This window comes from Oryctolagus cuniculus, chromosome 2 (assembly GCF_964237555.1).
Source record: "Oryctolagus cuniculus chromosome 2, mOryCun1.1, whole genome shotgun sequence".
NCBI classification, from domain to species: Eukaryota; Metazoa; Chordata; class Mammalia; order Lagomorpha; family Leporidae; genus Oryctolagus; species Oryctolagus cuniculus.
In genome coordinates this window covers 171,853,178-171,873,050 of record NC_091433.1, presented here as the reverse complement: position 1 = coordinate 171,873,050, position 19,873 = coordinate 171,853,178, and the positions used below count along the sequence as shown (strand labels likewise).

Genomic DNA, 19,873 nt, shown 5'->3' with positions numbered 1-19,873 from the left:
TGGGGGAGGGTGGGACCTGCCAGGTTCATAGTCGGGGGAGAGCAGGGAAGGGCGGGCAGAGGGCAAGGGCAGCACGGGCCCTCTTGCAGACGCCAGCTGAAGGGCAGGGTAGATCAGGTTAAATGGGGCTTTGCCTGGGCCCAGAAGTGAGGCCCAAGCCAGAGGGTGGCAGATGCTACTTCAGTGAACTTGGACCTCATCCCGAGAAGCATGGGCCCTCTAGCAGCGGGGCTGGGAGGGAATGGGATGGGGATGCCATAGAGGATCATGGGATACATGAGGAAGGCACAGCTGACCGGCAGGCCCAGATAGAGTCCCCAGTGACCTGGCTCTCCCCCATCATCCTGCCAATTCATCGGGCAGTGCCTGCGCCCTCTCCTGCTGCCAGCATACTTCCTCAAACAAAATGGGAGCTGTCTGCGAGGGCAGGGGTGAGAGTCCCTCTGTTTGCACCACTTAATCCCAGTGCAGGTCTGTGACCCCAGCAAACGTTTGCTGAACTGGAAGGAACAGGACTGTCAGTCATGGAGAACCTGCTCGCACCTGGTAGTGGACAAGGCGCCGCCACAGTCTCGCAAACTCCTCTTGGTCGAGTCGCCCGTTCACTTTCAGCTGATGGGGAGTTAAGGGTTAACCGGTCCAGCATGCAAAGAGCAGAGGGGCCTCTGGTACTGCCAAGGAGGCTGAAGCCCAAGCATTCCATCTATCAGCAATAACCCCCTGCGTGTGGCATCACCAGGGCATGGCCCCATGCCAGTGAGCTCCCTCTGATTCTGGGAGCAAACGGGTTAGACAGGTTTTCTAGAGAAAGATTAACAGCTGGAGGGAAAAGGAAGCCTTGAGAAAGGGAGGCCAACGTCGCTGGCATCTGGGGAAGACAGGAGCCCAGGAGATGGCCTTCACCAGTCGGGGTGGGGTCCCCGGCCAGGGAGCATGGGGGTTGTCACTCTGGAAGCCACAGTGAGAGGTGTGTGCAGGGAACTCTCCAGGGTAAAGCCAGCCCTGGCCACCCCGTAAGATGGGTTCAACGACAATCGATGAAGAGCTCTGAGAAACAGGAAGGGAGGCTGGCAAAGACCCATTTGCTTTGCTTGGGTCCGGCCCCAGGTTTTTGGCTGCCCAGGCCAGGAGACTGCTGTGTGTCTCTGAGCACTCCCACCACAACCAGCGGAGACAGGGCCTGATTTATCATTATATCTAGAAGCCTCTTGTTCTACAGTGGCCACCCTTGTGTTGCCAATCAAGCCTTGTTAACAGTGTGCTAGCTGGGTGATCTGTCTCTCCCAGGAGACAGCACACAGGCCAGCAGGGTGTGGGGAGAGCCATGTGCAGAGCCCGTCTCTCTTGCCTGTGGGAGACGGGGAGGGCAGGGGCAGAACAGCTCATTGGAGAGCACAGCTTGGGACCAGAGTCAGTAGCCTGGACCTTGGTGCTTGGTCCTGCCACTTGTAGCCACTTCCTGCACCTGCCAATGCCGTGTATTAGCATAAATGGGTGCAGGGGCTGTGGTTGGTCCAGAGGGTTAAGGAGCTAGCAGAGAATCCACAAAACCCCAGCTCCTGGATGAGCCCTAATTGGGCCCCTGGGGAAGCTCTCAGAATGCATAGGCTCTGAATGGCAAAGGATACATCCATCAGAGCCACAATGCTGCGGCACTCATCCAAGGAGAATGTGTCCCCCGCAGGTCCTGGAGAGAGAACAGGAAGGCTGGAAATGCTGGTCTGAGGGGGCAGGGGGACGGTGGGGTCAGGCTGGGAGCAGAAGGTCCTTGGGATGACCATACCTGACAGGAGCTCCTGGTTGAGAAGGCTCTGCAGCCTGGTAGCGTCCACATCCAGCCCCTGGTGCAATCAAGAGTGGACCATGGGCATCAGCACACCTGGGATCCAGCAGGCACACCTGCCTGACAGTAGAGCACTCTCTAAACACTCGCTTCCCACCCACCTCGGGCCCAGCAGGCTTGTTTCAAAGCCTTCCCCTGAACACCTGTGGTGCTGGCCACCCCCAACATTTGGCACCTTGCTTTTCTCTCTCCATTCACCCCTGGACTGCAAGCAGTGGGTGCTTCCTCCTCGCTGTCCCAGGTGCTGGGAGCCCCTCTGGATAAGGGCTGTTGTGTGCTTCCCCTCTGCCTCCAGAAACACACTGAGAACATACGACTACGGTGTGTACCTCAGTGGGCACGGAGTGAAAAATACCAAACATCTAGGCTGTGGGAGGCGGCTGCACCTGAGCACATTACTGGTCTTCCCAGCAGCTGAAGCAAAGAGGGAGCTGGCATGGTTTTCCTTGGATTAAACTCAGGAAGCAACTGAGGCTGCGGGAGAGAGAAACCTCTCCTGGCCTGAGCTCTGCAGGAGTTAGCTGCACTCGAATTTTTGCTGGGGGCCGTGAACAGCTCGATGGGCAGCGTCTTCAATGATGTTCTAGAGGCAAGGTTGTGCTATGTGCTCCTGTGGCCCTTTCTCACCTGCTGGCAAGAGCTGAGAGAAGGATGTGACATTGTCACCTGGGGAAGCCTTTGCCTAGGGAGCTGGCATTGGTGGTCTTGTAGAGTGGGTGAGGGAGGGTAAGGTGCCTCCTGGGAGTTTTCATGAGAGCCAGCACCTCAAAGGCGACAGACGCACTGTCCCTTCCCACTCTTAGGGTTGCCCTCGCCACTTCCAACTGGACACAAAGCAGCCCCATCATCTTTCCTTTGGGGGGCCTTCAGCTCTAAGCCAGATCCCTCAGGATCACTCTGACCCGGACCCTACACGTAGTAACCAACCACAGTATTGGAGGAAATGAGGGGTGATGAGTTGAAATGGAGATAGAGAATGGAGATGATAGCTGCTTGAATAATTCCCAAAGAACTGCATGTTTGCCTGTACCACCAAAATGTATGACACCCAAGGGCCAGTGCATGGGTATTCCCAAAGCTTAACGTTGTGGCACAGGAGGTTAAGCTGCAGCATGCAAGGTTGGCATCCCATGTTGAAGTGCCAGTAGTCATCCTAGCTGCTCCTTTTCTGATCCAGCTCCCTGCTCATGTGCCTGGGAAAGCAGCAGCAGATGTTTAGGCCCCTGACACCCATGGGGAGACCCAGGTTTCACTGTAGCCATCTGGGGCGTTAACCAGCAAATGGAAGTCATTCTCTTCCTCTCTCCCCCCACCTCTTCTCTCTTCTCCCCCTGTCAAATAAATAAGTAAATCTTTTAACAAGTACTTAGCATAGTACTCTCAGTGTCCTTAGTGCTTGGCAATTAAATGATGGGTAGAAGAAAGGACCTAGCCTTCCAAGATTCCCAGTGTGTGCTTCCTTGCCCACAGGCAGAACCTGATTGGAGTGTTACACCACACTCTGGCTAATGGAAGAAGTAGGAGGAGTGGCAAGAACACACTGTAGTATTAGTTCATAAGTTAAACTCATATAAGAGATTAGGGGATTGTGAATGCATGGATGAATGTTTTTGCTTTAAACTTGCTGTGGAGGACACAGCCTCTGAGGATAGCCTACAGGTTATGCAGAATGAAGCCAAGTAGGACCAGTTCAAGACCGTCCCCACCATGGGCTGAAAAGGAGGGCTGGCATCTACTTCCAGCTGTGTCCCTTGGCACAGTGCTGCACCTGCATCTTCTCATTCCTACAAAGGCCCCACAGGGGCTCCCAGTCACCATCTGTGAGGAGGTGTTTGGCTACTGGGTAGGAGAGCTGTGATTAGGGAATCTGTACCATGTCATCACATGACAAACGGTAGCTTATTTTAGAGGTGCAGGTGCACGGGCCACGTGTGAGAATTTCCCACCTGCCCTGAAGGAAACAAGGACTCAGGCATTCTAATGAGGCCCTGCTGACCGTCTCTGGGAAGCTAACCTTGGCTTGGGCACCTGCTCTGGGGGAGCCAATCTGTCTTAATTCAATTCCACAGAAGTGATTGAGCACCTCTTCTGGCCAAGGACAGCGTTCAGAGTTGGGGACAAGGAATGCATATGATGTCATCTCTGCCTTCCAAAGCTCATGGGCTGGAGACAGTCATCCTGTCTTGCCTTGCTTTGCATCAAAGTGCCTGAGTCCATGCCTGGACTCCATCTTTCAAAATTGGTCTGGAACCCAGGGATCCAAAGTTATTGTACTTTGCACTGGCCCCTTCTATGTCTGGTCACACTTTTCATTTCTCCTTTTGCCTCCTTGCTGGGGCCAGGCTGCCTCCAGGTTACCACTACCCATTTAGCACTGGGAATGAAAATGCATTCTTGTCCTTGGCCTCTGGCTGCACCAAGGTATCAGGTGCACGTGGTCATCTGTATCGCTTTCCACTTCCCATGCCAACATGATTAACGACGGTAAAGGCCCATCATGCAGAGCCCTTGGCAGCTGCTTTTAACCTGACAAGTCAGGGAGTTCTTTATAACAGTTTATTAAACCATTAGGCAAATCCCGTGTGCACATAGGTGGCTTGGCAGGAAGCATGCCATTGGTGCTCTCTGCAGCTGGCCAGCACCGAGGAAGAGCGATGCCAGGTTGGTGTAGAGGTGGCCAAGTGGGAGAAGGAAGGATTTCAAGGGACAGCGCCAGCTGCTTGTTTAAAGATTCAAAAGGCAACACACTTCATATATACCTCCTATAATTATCCCCTCCCTTCCCAAGCTCTAAGTTCCATATGGATGCCATCCCAATGAGGACGCCACTTCTCTACGGAGCTTGGCAGTTAGAGACGTTCTGGAGCCAATCCAGGGAGAGAGAGGGGCTTATAGAATGATCTGTCACCTTGCTTTTCCTCCCTGAATTCTGATGAGGGCCTGGGAGAAGTCTTCCTTCCTCAGCTCCCTCCCTCCCTCCCCAATCCTCCAAAAGGCCCTCAGCACTAGACACTGTACCTGCTGAGTGTATCTGTGGAAAACAACTTCTGGGGAGGCATCCTCCGGTAGACTTCCCTGGACCAAAGGGAAAATGGTCAACATTAAGCTTGTGGGGAAAGAGGCCACCAACAAGGACACAACCACTCTACCTAGATCAGAGATAGAGGTCAGACAAGTGGAGAACCCCTTAGGGGCATGAAAAATCAATGGAAGGTTGTAGAAGGAAGGCTATTGTGTCCAGCCTGGCCCTGGGGGCCTGGTCTCCTCCCCTAACCCCTCTCCTGTCTCGCAACTTCCCCTTCAAGCCCTCTTTTGCCCATTATGGTGTCTCTGTTTTCATGGTCACGGGTAAGGCAATGAAGGAGACAGAATCTCCTGGAGATGGGATGTGGGCAGTGACACTCACTAGCCAAACTTTGCTGCACACCTACCTTCAGTGCCTTGAGGTTGAAATCACTGCTGAACTTCCTGGAAAAACAGGGGAATATGTGATGGAAATGGCCAGCTCACTATTCAAAGGACACCTGCCTATGGAGAGCAGCCAAGAACACTGGATATCTGTGCCAAGGACTTGGGTGGAGTCTTCAGCACTGCTGGCTGGGACGTGGACCGCTATGGCAGTTCACAGGCAGTCAAGCACTGTGGCCTTGTGTGCAGCCTTGGGAGTGACTGTGGTCTGGTCTTCCAGTCACTGGTGAATGGTGTCTTTCACAACCAGATACACTCGGCACAGTAACCTCCAATGCCACCAGGGCAGAGAAGCTGTGTCTTACGTTCCACCACCAACTGGCAGTGTGCTGCCTGCAGGCCTCACCCATGCTATTATAATGCCCAGCATGGCCGTGGTGGTGTCTTCCTCAGCCCCAAGAGGGGACGAGGTGCCCAGCAGAGCGAGTTCTTCTCGATCCCACTTTTGACCCAATGACTTTGCATTCAGGACCCTTCATGACTGGGGTCATCCATCTTTAAAGCCCACCTTTCAGTGTCTCCCTGATATGTCTCCCTGATATACCCCCAACTCTAGACAACTTGACACACGTGCCACAAACCACTGTCCCATACGCGTGGCTGCCACCACTCAACTCTTCAAAAAGCCCCATGCTCACCCCCTTCCATCCTGTTTGGGCTTTTTCTTACACCTGCGTGGCCCTCCCCTTTAAGCCATTAACTTTCACTGTCTTGTGGGGAGTAGTTCAAGTGCTGTTTCCTCCAAGGAGCAGTGTTCTCCCCCTCTCGCTGGAAGCAGTCCCCTCCAATCTGCTGCCTCTGCAGGAAGTATTGCATCCAGTAGCAGCGCCCCCTACTGGTGGTGGGGTCATTCGTTCCTAGGCCTTGTCACCCCCCTTTACAGTGTCTCTCAATAGGCTCTCAATAGCGAGGCCCTCACCGTGTCCCCCTTGGACACAGCACACACTAGCGCGACACAGAGGGCACAGCGCAGCGCGGCATGATGAACCTCAGACAACAAAGCAGAAGCAAACATGCAGGATGCCGCAAGCCCTGTACCTGTCACCATTCGGCACTTTCAGGAAGATTCGGAGCAGGAACTCGGCTTCTTCTCGATATGTGGAGGGGACCACGACGTAGGTCCCAGGGTTCAGATGGAGGAACCTTGTCAGGTTACACTTGGTTTCACAGTCTACACCCTGGGCAGCGTTTCTGAATGGGGAAAAAAAGGTGGGCGGCAATCTCTCCCGGAACTCCCGGAACTGGAAGACACGGGATCATCATGAGAAAATGCTCTCCAGCCACCAGGAAAGGATCCCTCCCTCCTCCACCTTCTAGATCCTTCTCTGTTCACCAGAACAGCACCAAAGACACTGACAATGGAGGCCATCTTCGTCTGAACTCTCACACAGCACAGTTGAGGCTGCTCTGTTTGGGTGGCCCCTCGACAATGAATGCAGAGAAGTAGAACACACAGTTTCGTCTTGCTGAGCCTGAGATCACATTGGCTTCTGGGTTTCCTTTCTCAGCTTAGAGAGAGAGATGACTTCCAGGAAAACTGGTGGCCTTGTCTAGTACCGAGGTTCTTTCTTTTCCCCTTGGGTCTTTCCCTTCTCTTCTGAACCTGTCACAAAACACCCCAGCCTGTGATAGCGTGGCACAGTAGGATTCTTTTCACTTCCTCTGGTTCACCTGCAGTGGGGCCCTGAGATTCCTTCTCATTGGAAAATAATAGGCCCTGATGACTTTCCTTTTATTTCAATATTTTTCTTAGAGATAAAACAATAAATATAATGCAGTTCCCATTTTCGGATGTCACAGTCATATTACATAATAAAAATCCCTTACTAAACAAATTTTCCCTACTATAGTCTAGCCTGAAGAATCCATCTAGAATGGTTACACAGCATGAAATGATTATTTACGAGCTCTGCTTGAAGGGGGAAGGAGAGAGCTGCTGTGTACACGGCAAGGACAGGGCCGTCTCCCAGGTGAGCCAGGAGCCAGTCCCCCAAGTGCACAGCAGGGGGTTCAGTAGCTCCTCCAAGGCCATCCTGCTGATGGAACCTACAGTCCCCAGTGGGTTCAGGAACCTGACTCACTTGGACCCTCCTGAAAAAAGCAGTGTTGGCACCCATGAGCCCTTCCCAGAGGGTCAGCCATGCCTGGAGCCCCTGTGTTGATTGTGCATGAGGGTGCGGGGAGGCAGCGCACAGCCCACCATCCAAAAGGCGAAGATGGTCCTGCTTACTGCCATCCTCCCACCACTGGACACTCACAGCCCTGTCCAGGGTCCCCAGTGACAGTGAGAAATAGAGTGTGGGGAGAGAGGGGAGGCCTTGGTCCAGGACTCAGGGGACCCCTCCCCCACACATCAAGTTAACACAGGACTAGTTGTGCACAGACCTGTTTATGTTGTTCTAGGGATGGGCATGTGCCTTCCTGGTCCAAGTCTCCACACTGTCCTCCAGAGCTGGGAATGGGGTGCTGACCACTCCTCACACCTGACTGCTCCCCTCAAAGCCCTTCCAGATATTTCCCTTCTTGGGCTGGGGCACCCAGGGCCAGAGCAGGATCCTAAGCCCTGCCTGCAGCTGGGACACAGCTCCAGGCAGGCCTCCTTGTTATCAGCTCTCTGCCTGAACTTCCGACTGTCTCCTGCACTGAGACTCCCTGCTCTGACCTCTGTCGGGAAGGGCTGGAAATGCCGCAGCCATGCTCAGCTGACCATGGCCACATCCTGCTCCCCACACCTGTCTTCAGGAGCCAGGCAGATGTGCCCCCACCACACCTGCCCACTTGGCAGTGAGGGCACCACACGGCTCCTCTCCATGGACAGAGCTGAGTGCTGTGAGCACGGACTTTGCCGAATCTGTCTGACCTTCTGGTCCTTCCTAATAGTTCTAAGTCGCTCTTCACTGACTCTGAGCCAGGTCACCCATTTCGGAGGGGGAGATTTGCTTGTGAGTGGAGTTGGAGGACATTCCCTGAGGCTGCCTTTGGAGCACACGCATTCTGTGGGTGGCGGCTTTGTGGGGCTGACTAATGCAGGGGGAAAAGGATGCTCCTGAGGCACCCACTTTGTGCTGCTCTCGTCTTTGGTGAGATGGGATTGGATGCATCAAGCTCACCCCTCTACCAGTGGCAAATGCTTGCAAACGGGTCCAGCCCCTCTTGAATGCTAAACTAGGGAGCAGCTCAGGGGATCCAACCTTCAGACCAGGGCAGCTCAGTGTTTTCCCACCGAGCTGACCTGTCTGGGGATCCTAAATATCTGATGTGAGACAAAGCAAGGCTGCATTCGCAGCCACTGATTGCATGAAGGCCCTGGGTGCCAGAACAGGAAGAGCACTTTACCAACGGACAGCGGCCAAGGCATGGGAAGCCCAGGGAGGGTGCCGGCGAGCCATACCTGAGAGTCCACCTGTGGACGAGAGGAAGAAAGACAGGTTCAGGGACCTGGACCGAAACAGAAAGTCAAGTGGCCCTGGATCTCTTCTCCTCCTGTGTCAGCCTGTTCCCTGATACTCCTGGATGGAATGAGGATGATTACTGACCCGCTGTGCAGAGTTGTAAGAAAGGAAGCCGATTCAGCTGCAGGCAGCAGCAAGCAGGAGACCAGGAGGGGAAGTATCTGAGGCATGCCTACCGCTCCTAACAACGCTGACAGCACTCACGGGGCCTGCAGACAAGACAGAACTTGGACCCAGTGTAAACTCCCCAACTTTGGGAGCTCCAGTGAGAAGGCAACGTCTTCCCATCAGACTAATGTAAGATATGGGTATTTGTTCTAGGATGCCCAGCAGCCAGGAACGCATGCATGTCTATGGGGAAATGGCCAAATGCCAGTCTTTCTGTGTAGTCAAAGGAAGCACTGATTCCAAGCCACTCTGCATTTTGTGAAGCACTTGTATAGGACATGCCATTCACAAAAATCCTGCCAGCAGACCCTAGGATCCAGGTCTATGGATATGGAAATGGAAAGTGAAGCTCAGTGGAGTTGGGGACACACAACAAGCCATGTGACTTTGTCACTGGAACACACATCAAGCCATGTAATTTTGTCACTCAGTCCTACTGCCATGACACTGGGATTTGGTTCTTTTCCACTGTTGATCCTGGGGCCCACCCATGTGGACTGACTTGGTTTGCACATTCTTCTCTGGAGGCCAAGGGGGACGAAAGAGGAGTCTGGAAATCCCAGAATAGGGGAGGAGATTTGGGGTGAGGATTACATGGCTTGTCCATCCCTGTCCCTTTCCACCTCCTGTCTTCTCCCTCCCTGTTCTTATACCACATATGTTCAGCATGTTGGTGTAAGGCAGAGCAGAGGCCCCATAGCAAGCAGGGAGCCACAGGCTCATGCCAGGGCTACAGTGCTCTTTTCACTGCATCTGCCCTGTGCCACAAACACCCTGAGAGCTCGAGGGACTCCTGAGAGCTTGGCTGCTGCTACGTACAGGGCCTGCTGCAACCCAACTGTTTCTGGAGCTGTCTTTGTTATTTAAGTCAAGATCTGAAATCCTGGTGTTGCAAGCTGGGCAAGTGAGAAATAATGCAAATCTGCTGAAAAGTCAAGAAGAGGTCTTGCTAGCATCTTAAAAGTGAGTGTGATTACCTCCTGGCTAGGGCTCTTGAACTGTAAAGTCTTCCAACAAAACATGTTGTGTTGTCCAGCTCAGAGACCTGGACTCACAGATGATCACGTAAATAGCAGACCCAGGGGTTGTGCATCAGAGCCGTCCTGGGACCCTCTCTGGGCTTCTGACTCATGTCAGAAATGGGAGACTCAGCTGACCTATTGTTACTGGGTTTACCTGGAGCCCTGGCTTATTCCATCCTGGGTGGGAGGACCAAGTGCCTCAATGTCTTCCCTGCCCTTCCCAAATCCTTGCTTTTGGTCCAAACGTTTATCTGCACAGAGCTGAGAGGTGAGGGACATGGGGATGAGGATCCTCTTAGCAGGCATCTGAATCAGGAGGGATTCTTGACTGAGAACACCATAAACAACCCAGCTGGCATGGGCCAGAAAGCATTTCTTGGAAGAGTGTAGCTTCTCATGTCCATGGGAATCTGAACAGCACAGCTTGGAAGGTGGACAGGTGCCAGGTGAGCTGGCTACATGGATGGACACCACCGTAGGGACTGCCCTACTTTGCTGCTGTGAGGCTCAGAATTCTAGTCTGTTCCCATCTCTTCCATTTAATTCTTCAAGAGGAAAACTCCGAGTGGCAGAGTGTGTGTGGGTGGGTTGGGGGCATGTAGTTCATGGTGGCGATGGGGGGAGCACCTAACTGGACCAATCTGGGTCACAAGTCTACACCTTTGGCATCCAAAGTCTGGTAAAGGGAATTCCTGGCCTCTTTGGCTACCGCAGTGGAGGATGGACCCTGCCTCTCTCCAGTTCCCTCACTGTGTAAGGGTGTTCTGGTGCCAGAGTGTGATGAAAATGTCCAGGCCTGGCACTGTGGCATAGAGGGTAAGCCTCTGCCTACCACACCAGCATCCTGTATGGGTGCCAGTTCAAGTCCTAGATGCCCTACTTCCAATCCAGCTCCCTGCTAATGTGCCTAGGAAGGAAGTGGAGGATGGCCAAGTTCTTGGGCACCTGCACCTGCATGGGAGACCTGGAAGAATCTCCTGGCTCCTGAGTTTAAGACAGCTCTGGCTGTTGTGGCCATTTGGGCAGAGAACCAGTGGATGGGAGATTATTCTCTCTCCCTCCTCCTCCCCAAATCTCCTTCTCTCTGTGTAACTTTGACTCTCAAATAATATCTTTTTTTTTTAAAGTCTAGAAAACATTCTTGGGAGATGTCCTTTGATAGCCTCAGTAGGTTTGGGACACCCTAAAGGTACTGTGCTGAACCCCAACAAGTTCCACTGAATTCTTACCACCCAGTGCCACTCTCTCCCTTTTCCTGAGACAGGATCTTGGTTTCCCTTGGGGCCCTGGGCATCAAGAGAAAAGCAAGGGCCTGAGACCAGCGTAGAGCCCTGGACCTGGGATCACAGGTCTTGGGATCAAACCTCCCCATTAGCTCCGAGTAGCACTTTGGCTAGCTCATTCTCACTCCCTGAACTTTAGCTTCTGCATCTCCAACAGTGGGGCTAAGGCGTGGTGGACATCTGGGCTCCACCCCCAGCTCTGCTATGAACTCTATGTCATCTCCTCCCTGGGCCTTACTTTCTTCAACATGAGCAGAGGAAATCCTAGCATTTAGTGGTGGCAGCTTTTAAATGACCCACATTAGTGCAGAGAATGACTTGAGAACCAATTCCCCTTCCTTTGGGTGTGCTGAATTGTTTGGGGCAGAAGGAGGAAGCAGAGGCATCAAATTTCCTTTTGCAGCTTTTTCCCCTTTTAAATGATGTTGTACAAAGCAGATTCCTGTGTCTTCTACTCACACGCTGTATGTGCTGGCGTGCTGAGGGGCAGACAGCACCTCTGCAGCTAAGAAGTTGGTTGGGGATCCACAAAGAGAGAAAGACCTGGACTTGGGCAAATGGCCGAACAGCTGCTCACAGGTCACATCCCAGCTATGGCTGCATTTTGGTCGACACATAAGAGAAAAATGCACCCTTTTCATTTATGTCCAGGATTCGCTAATCAATGATTAGAGAAGTCAATGATTCTCAAACTTTACTGAGCATAACCAGCCCCAGGGAACTCTTGAGAGTGCAGATTTTCACGCTCTGTCCTTGGAGATTCTGCTTCACGAGGCCTTCGGTGGGCCCAGGAATCTGCAGTGCTGCAGTAACCGGGCTTGGACCAGACTCCTTTCTGAGCAACAGGTATTAGCTTCTGCAAAACAGGAAGTGATGCAAGTGGCCCAGGAAGGTGTGTGTCCCATCATCAACACGGGGACATCTAATCTCCCTCAGCTCCTAGGTTATCTTGCAAATGTAGAGTTGGACCAGATGAATATGATGGCCACTGTGAGCTTAATTTCCATGATGTGATGCATTCAAATCTCCCAGCCTGGTAGAGGCTCTCCCCAGCTGGGAGAAATGTCCCCAGTGAAAGCCCTGAGGCAGGCAGGCTGCCTTACCTTGAAGACCTGGAAGTGTAGAGGAAACTGGTCATCTTCTGCCTTCAAACTTTGTGGCCTGACAGTGAGGGACACGACGACATTGCTGCCTCCCATGTCCTCTTGCACAGAAAACAGATAGCGAGTGTCCCTCTGAGGTCCTCCTATATGGGAAAGAAATGTTACTGATCTCAGCTCCACTCCTGGGGCTCCCAGTTGGGTCGATCACCAAGTTCAAGATTCCTGTGGGGTTGGATTATAAACTCTGGATTTGGAGACCTAAGGCCTGGGTCTGGTCTTTACAGTTACTTGTTGGGGTACAGGTTTATTTTCTAAGCCTCAAATACAGGGTGGTAGAGTATAGTCCCAGCTTGGCAAAAACATTTCTCAACCTGTAAAGCCAAGGCCTATTTTTCTAATAATAAGGGGAATGAGAGAGCCCTTGGGTGTTAAGGCATTAGGGGTAACCACCAGAGCCTTGAAATGGCATCAATCACTCAAGCACCAATAGAGACAGAGGAAGATCAAACGGCAGGTGCTAGGCTAGGGTTCTCTTCTGCCCAAGCACGCTCACGGCAGCCAGAGCAAGAGAGAGGACCATTGTGGACACCATTAGATTCAAATGCATGGAGGAATGAAGATAAGACAGAGATGAGCGAACACACATCAGAGGGTCCAGGTCTCAACCTGGGAAGCTCTGACAGGGGAACGGGAAGCTGCCGAGGACATGGCCACGGGCTTCCTGCTCCCCTCGAGTAAGGGGAGGCGTTAAACTGCACCTAACAGGTACTTGATCAAGGCTTCCTTTCTTCTCTCCCTTGTCAGCTATTGCTAAAAATGGCCACAATATGTAACTTTGGTTAGTTTGATGACATGCAGTACATCCATGGAAGGGGACTTGGGTCTCACAGGCAGACAGGTGCAGCTCAGGCAGGTGAATTAGTAACTTAGCCACCTAAGAATGACCGCCTGGTGATGAGGTTGTGAGCAGCACAGTGAGCACTACAGCTGGAGGTGGAAAAGGTCACCCCGACTATGGAATCATTCAAGCAAACCATTGTCACAAGGCAGCCATTAAAGAGAATGCGTGTGTCTCAGTGCCAACACACATACCTATGCAGGCATGCACATACACACGCACACACACACAAATATATTTACAGCTTCTTTTATCAAGGGTAGATAGGCACACTCATATTTGTCTCTACAGGGAGCTGTTTCACGTATCAATGTCACAAACAGCGAGCAGGATATAGAGTGAGGGAATGTGACCCTCCCAGACTCAAGAGCAATAAGATTCATCTCAGAGGAGCCGAGGGATAGACTCAAAGGGACCTACCTCTGTGAGCTCACCAACCAAAACAGGGCACAGGGACTCACACATCCTCTCGCTGGTGGGCGGGTGGTGCGTGTGGGTTCAAGAGGGCTCATGGGGATTTCTAGTTCCACTGCTAACAGCTGGGGTGCTGAGGACCCAGAGGTCAAATGTACCCCAGGATCTCAAAGCTAACACATGGCAATGATAATGGTTTAATCTAGATTCTCACTTCTGTCCTGTGTTCTTTCCTCAGCTCTGTCCACTGCCTGAACATTCACCGATAAGTAGAGAGCCTGCTCCTCTCCCAGGAGAGGTGATATGGACAGAGGCAGACCATGATGGGCCAGAGGATGCTCACTGGAGCTTCTGCTACCCACTCCCCATCAGCAGTCACTTTCCTTGGAGAAGCAGTGGCTGTAAAATCCCCCTCCTTTCAGCTCCAGGGTGATGGTCTATTCAGAATCAAGGCCCAAAGAGAGCTGAAGCCAGGCCAAGGCCAGGGCTGACAGCTTCCATGCTAGCAGAATGACCACCAACACCAGGAATACCTGCAGTGTTTCCTAGAATCACTTGATTCTTAAATATCATTTGAGACCATCTTTCATGGGACATATTTCCTTGGTCCAGGGTGATTGGAAATTGGCTGCATACATATAAGCAGGTGAAGTTCTCCTGGAAATCTTGACATGACATCCTGTAAAAAAACAGATACACACCAGGATCAGCAAAGGACCACTGGTGTGTCCCAGGGGTGGATTCCACCCCTTTACTGTACCTTTTCTGTGCCAGCTGAAGTAGCCATTGACTTACTTCTGTCCTACCTAAAGCCCTGAGTCTGACACAGGCTCACTCCCCTCCAAGAACCCTTCTGTTCAGTGGCCGGCAGGACAAGGGCAGGGTCAAACCCTCAATTCTGCACATCTCTTTGCACTACCATCTCCTCAACCCCTTGAGCCAATTCCCAGCCCTCTCCAGGCCACGGCGACTGCCAGGTTCTCTTTGCTACAGGCCTCACATGCTGCTGCAAGCATTGCCTTTCTCTAGAGCCTCTTGCCAAAGTCACTGTTGAGGTCTTTCTCAGAATAAAGCTCATTCCACACTGAAAACCCCACCTCATTCTGTGGTTACACCAGGGATACTGAGAATATCTTTCCTTCTAACTCACATTTGTCCCTCTGAGTCTTAATTACTCAGATCTGGGCTCCTTTTCATATATTCACAATAAATAAACCAAACAAGTCCTCTAAGAAATGTCCAACTTGGGACCAGCACTGTGGCATGGCAGGCTAAGCTTCTGCCTGCAGTGCCGGTATCCCATATGGGCACTGGTTTGAGTTCTGGCTACTCCATTTGCAATACAGTTCTCTGTTATGGCCTGGGAAAACAGTGGAAGATGGCCCAAGTCCTTGGACCCCTGCATCCATGTGGGAGACCCAGAAGCAGCTCCTGGCTCCTGGCATTGGGTTAACGCAGCTCCGGCCATTGTGGCCATCTGGGGAATGAATGAACAGATGGAAGACCTCTCGCTCTCCCTCTCCCTCTCCCTCTCTGACTCTGTTTCTCTGTAACTCTGCTTTTCAAATAAATGAATAAATCTTTAAAAAAGATTTATTAAAATACATGTCTATCTTATCCTCTAAGTAGAAATGAGCCACTGGCCAAGAATGTGGTTTTAGACCATCCATCCCTGCCTGACTTCTGGGTGGTGATGCTGATGTCTACCCCTGTACTCAGAGCCAGAGCTGGGCAGTGGCCTCCTGCTGCTGTTTGGCATATCACACCAGGGAGACTGGGGAGTGCCACGGTGGTAACATGTTGGCACAGTAGACAGAGGTGTGACAACCATGCCTCCTAGTTGCTAGGAAACCTTTGGTACCAATATTCCTTTTGACCATTAAAATGTCCTGGAAGTACAGTGTTTCATACCCAAAAAAACCTTCACACACAAGGAAAGGACATGGAAATCTCCATCCAAAATTGTGTCTTTGCAGGTACTGTCCATCCTTCTAAAGCAGGGATTTTTATGTAGTAAAGAAGGGTAAATACCAAAACTCGCCATCTTCCTTGTCTTCATATAGCTGGCTTTTCCACTGATTATGGATCTCCTGCCACTCTTGAGACCTGAGCATAGAGAGACAATCATTAGTGTGACCTACACAGAGCATTTGATCTCATCCAGGTGTTGCGCAGCAGGGCTTCTTTGCACAGGTCACCACTAGTCCCGGGGAGCAGGTGGAGAGTGTCATCTACCTGGGGACAGGAGTTAGTCGTTCCCTGTATGCTGATGACTTCCAAACACCTGTCCCCAGCCTGATCCTCACCGGTGAACTCTGGATGGCTCTACAGTCTGCCCCACTTCTCTGTAGATACTTCAAGACACATGTCTCAGACCACACCCATCCACTTCCTCCTCCTACTGCCTGAGTGGGAGTAGCAGGGGGTAACTCTCACTCCTGTCTCCCACGTCCAGACAGTCACCACACGTTAGTCACTGGTTGATTCCACCTCCTCAACTGCTCTCAAAGTCATCCACTAATTTCCAGCCCTCCTGGGGTTACCCTAGTTCAGACTACGCTCATCTCCCTGCTGGACTTCTGACTGGCCTCCCTGAACTCAGTCTTGGCCACTTTCTTATCCATTCCTTGCACCGACAGCAACAGGATCTTTCTAAAGTTTAGTCATGGGATGTCATTCCCCCACTCTCAGGGTACATTCAAGCTCCTGAAGGAGAGCCTTGGTTTCTTCCTACCTTCCAGGTCTCCCTGGACCATCTCCCACTTCCTCTCCTCTTCCCACCCTGGATTCTGTACTCCAGTGATAATGGCTGAATTCATTTCCTTAGAAATCCCTCCTTTCCCACCATCTCGGCTTTCACCATGATGCTTCCTCCACCTGGAACGTTCCTTCTCTCAGCTGTGGAGCCCATTGTCTCTTCCTCATCTTTCCTCTTAGAGGACACTTCCCCTAGGATGACTTTCTTGGCCCTGTGCCACCTACATCCTCCCTACACAGGATTGGTACGGTGCCTTTGAGCTCCCATAGCCCACTGCACCACTCCTATCTTGGCAAAATGCACCCTGCTGCTGGTTTCTTTGATGCTGTCCCCCACTGAGCTCCTAGTGCCATGAGGTCAGTGGGCTCTCTTGGCCACCATCCCATCGCAGGTGTTTAACACGTGCGTTTGACAGCAGGCAAGTGAGCTTTTGTTTGCCTTCTTCTCTGCTTAATGCTGGAATGAGGTATGAGGGATAATTCTAAAAGGTCATGGGAAACATGAAGTAAAAGAACTGTGTAATAATGTGCATTTTCTAGACACTTTCTGAATACTCCCGCTATTCCAGAAGCTAGTCCTAAGGTCTGCAGACGAGGAGACCCACACCAGGCAGAAGGGAGGAGCTGCCCCTCTGTCTGCCCGCTTTTCAGAGTGGAGTCATGCTCACGGGCAACAGCCTAGTGGCATAAAAAATTTAATGAGCTCCTGCTCCTGAAAGGGCTTGCATGGAGAACCCAGGCCACCTCCCCACCAGGATGACAAGGCAGGGGCCACCACTCCGGCTTCCGGCTGCAGGCTGAGGCAGTCAGATGTGTTATTGTAAAATGGCAATTTCATAATTAAGGGATAATTACATTTTCTGCAGTGTGTAAGGGAAAATAAATGTAGTGTAAATCAATATGCTATTGATTCATGCAAGTTTGCCTTTAAGTGTGTGTGAGTGAAATTTCAATTACGGCTGGCACAAGACCATCCGGGCGCTCCATCCATCTCCGCTCCTAAAAAGCAGGGAAGAAATCGCCCACCTGCAGACAGTGCAGACAGTGATTTGCTGGCCCCGTGGCTGCCTTACAGCCTGGCTTCTGGTGGAAGTGGGTGGCCCTCGCCACTCAACCAGGCAGTGACCTACAGACTTGGTGCTGCTGCCGCTCCTGCATCCATCGTCCAAGCCCTGGCCTGCACACATGTCTCCCTCGCTCAGAAGCCCCCCGTCAATGCCCACTCCTGTAGGGTACAAATCCAAGTTCCCATGCAGGCATCAGGCACCCCAAGCCCAGCTCCCCATACTCCTTCTCTTACCTTCCTCTTCATCAGGCTGGCCTGGCTGTGCCCTGGCCTGCACATCCCTTCCCACCCAGGGGCACCCAGGGTTCTCCTTGCCCACTCCCTAGTGCCTCTGCTAGGTTCACAGAGGACTTGATGCTTAGTTGGAGACATGAGTGAACCATCAGCTCAGGTGGGTTTGTGCCTCCTCCACACCTCCCCCAGGGAATGTCACTGCCTTTCGCCCTCTCTCCATTCCCACCCCCCAGCCAACCCCACATCAGGAATTCAACCTCAGGCTGTACTGGGCAGCTTGGGGTAAGGAATGGGAATGAGAACTGGACAAGGATAGAGGCTGTTATGATTTCCCTAGGGAAGGGGGAGGAATAGAAGTATCAGAGGGAAGAGGGGTGACCAAGCTGCCTTAGTTTGGAGTTTACAAGTTCATTCCCCTTCTCGGGGCAGGGATGGGCAAGAGCCTGGATCTACTCTTCAGGGGCACCTGAGGTCACATCCAGGGCTACTGTACCCATCACTCTGCTTTGCTTCCCTTCGCTTCTTTCTCCCTCAACCCAGTCCTGCGTTCATCTCACACGTGCAGAGCGCCCACATGTGCCAGGCACACACCAGCTGCTCAGGCTCACCTGGAATCAGCGACCACTGCACAGCTTATCTGAGAGCATCAGGCCAGCCAGAGTCTGGGCAGCCTGGACCTGGGCCTGGAGCCCTGGTTGGCTCTGCGTCTCCTTCTGGAACTCACTGTCCTCACTGTATTGATTTTCTCTCCTGCTGGGCCCAGTCCTCCTATTGTTTTGAATGTATTTCATTTCCTTTCCAATCACGTTCCCCTCCCGGCAATGCTGCTGGTGGCCACTGAACCGTGGCTCTTTCTATTGGTCTACACAGACCTGCAGAGCCACACCATGGGGCTGGGACCCAGGGAATGCTGGGAAGAACAAGTAGCCTGGTGCTGCGCCTCTGTCTTTCCCGGGACCACTTCTCCTTCTCGGTCAGCAAGCAGCTGGGGGACCAGGAGTCAACCCCCATGGCAATGGTGAAGGGCCAGCCTGGCTCTTGGGGGAATGCTGAGACCACTCTGCTGGCCCCCGCTGGGGCCTACTTAAGGGCACTGAGAGCATCCACTCCCACAGTGAGCAAGGCGCTATTCCAGCACCCAGGACAGCGGCAGTCCAGGTCAGCAGGCAGGACTGAGGATTGGAGTCCACTGAGCAGAAGGTCGTCCAGACCCCTGCCTCCGTTTCCCCACCTCCCCCTACATAGGAAGCCTTCTCCATCTTGATGATGCAGCCTCCTCCAAACCAGAATCCCATGGGATCCCATCAAAAGATGACGTTCTTTTTCTCCATCTCTCTGGCCAAATGGGGGCTTGGCTCCTGCCCTGCCTCCAGCCCTCTGTGCTAATTCTAGGTATGTGGGTTCATAGCTCCAGACCATGGCCAACTGGAGGAGAGACACTGGCCCTTGTCAACTGTATATATCCCATAGCACCTGTCCTCTCAACTCAGAGCACTTAATACAGAGAACACAATAGGTGTTTAATATGTACTCAGTGAATCGCACCATGGGAGCTTGAGTTAGAGTGACAGCCACACCAGGTGTGAACCAGACAGGTCTGTGGTAAAACCCACAGTCAGCAAGAGAGATGTGCCCACGTGGGCAGGGTGCCCCCTCCACACTGGCCTTTCAGGGAAGAATGGGGAGAAGTTTCCAGAAGCCATACCCATCACTCCAGCGCCCTTTCCACTCCGTCTTGCCCCAGGGGTTCCACAGGCGAATGAGTCCTTCCTGTCTTCCCCTGTACTGGATCTGCAAAGAACAGAGAAGCAAGCGGTCAGGGCTCTCCAGTGCAAGTCAGAGCAGGGGAAGCTGAGCACAGCTGCTTTTTACCAGCAAGGATGAATTTTTTTTGACAGCAGAGTGGACAGTGAGAGAGAGAGAGAGACAGAGAGAAAGGTCTTCCTTTGCCGTTGGTTCACCCTCCAATGGCCGCCGCGGCTGGTGCGCTGCGGCCGGCACACCGCGCTGATCCGATGGCAGGAGCCAGGTGCTTCTCCTGGTCTCCCATGGGGTGCAGGGCCCAAGCACTTGGGCCATCCTCCACTGCACTCCAGGGTTATAGCAGAGAGCTGGCCTGGAAGAGGGACAACCGGGACAGATTCCGGCGCCCCAACCGGGACTAG

General features: G+C 52.5%; 1 protein-coding gene across 1 annotated transcript in view; it reads right to left on the bottom strand.

Annotated features, from left to right (window-relative positions):
* Positions 1 to 19,873, bottom strand: part of LOC100346950 (calpain-13) — a 76,204-nt gene that overhangs the window by 7,296 nt on the left and 49,035 nt on the right. The window contains exons 8-18 of the mRNA XM_070069719.1: positions 19,414 to 19,499; positions 15,683 to 15,757; positions 14,185 to 14,330; positions 12,340 to 12,482; positions 8,703 to 8,714; positions 6,350 to 6,552; positions 5,275 to 5,311; positions 4,862 to 4,918; positions 1,784 to 1,841; positions 1,629 to 1,687; positions 544 to 612 (exon numbers count right to left, since the gene is read on the bottom strand). Coding sequence (XP_069925820.1) covers positions 544 to 612; positions 1,629 to 1,687; positions 1,784 to 1,841; positions 4,862 to 4,918; positions 5,275 to 5,311; positions 6,350 to 6,552; positions 8,703 to 8,714; positions 12,340 to 12,482; positions 14,185 to 14,330; positions 15,683 to 15,757; positions 19,414 to 19,499 — 945 coding nt within the window. The remainder of the gene's footprint in view (positions 1 to 543; positions 613 to 1,628; positions 1,688 to 1,783; positions 1,842 to 4,861; positions 4,919 to 5,274; positions 5,312 to 6,349; positions 6,553 to 8,702; positions 8,715 to 12,339; positions 12,483 to 14,184; positions 14,331 to 15,682; positions 15,758 to 19,413; positions 19,500 to 19,873) is intronic.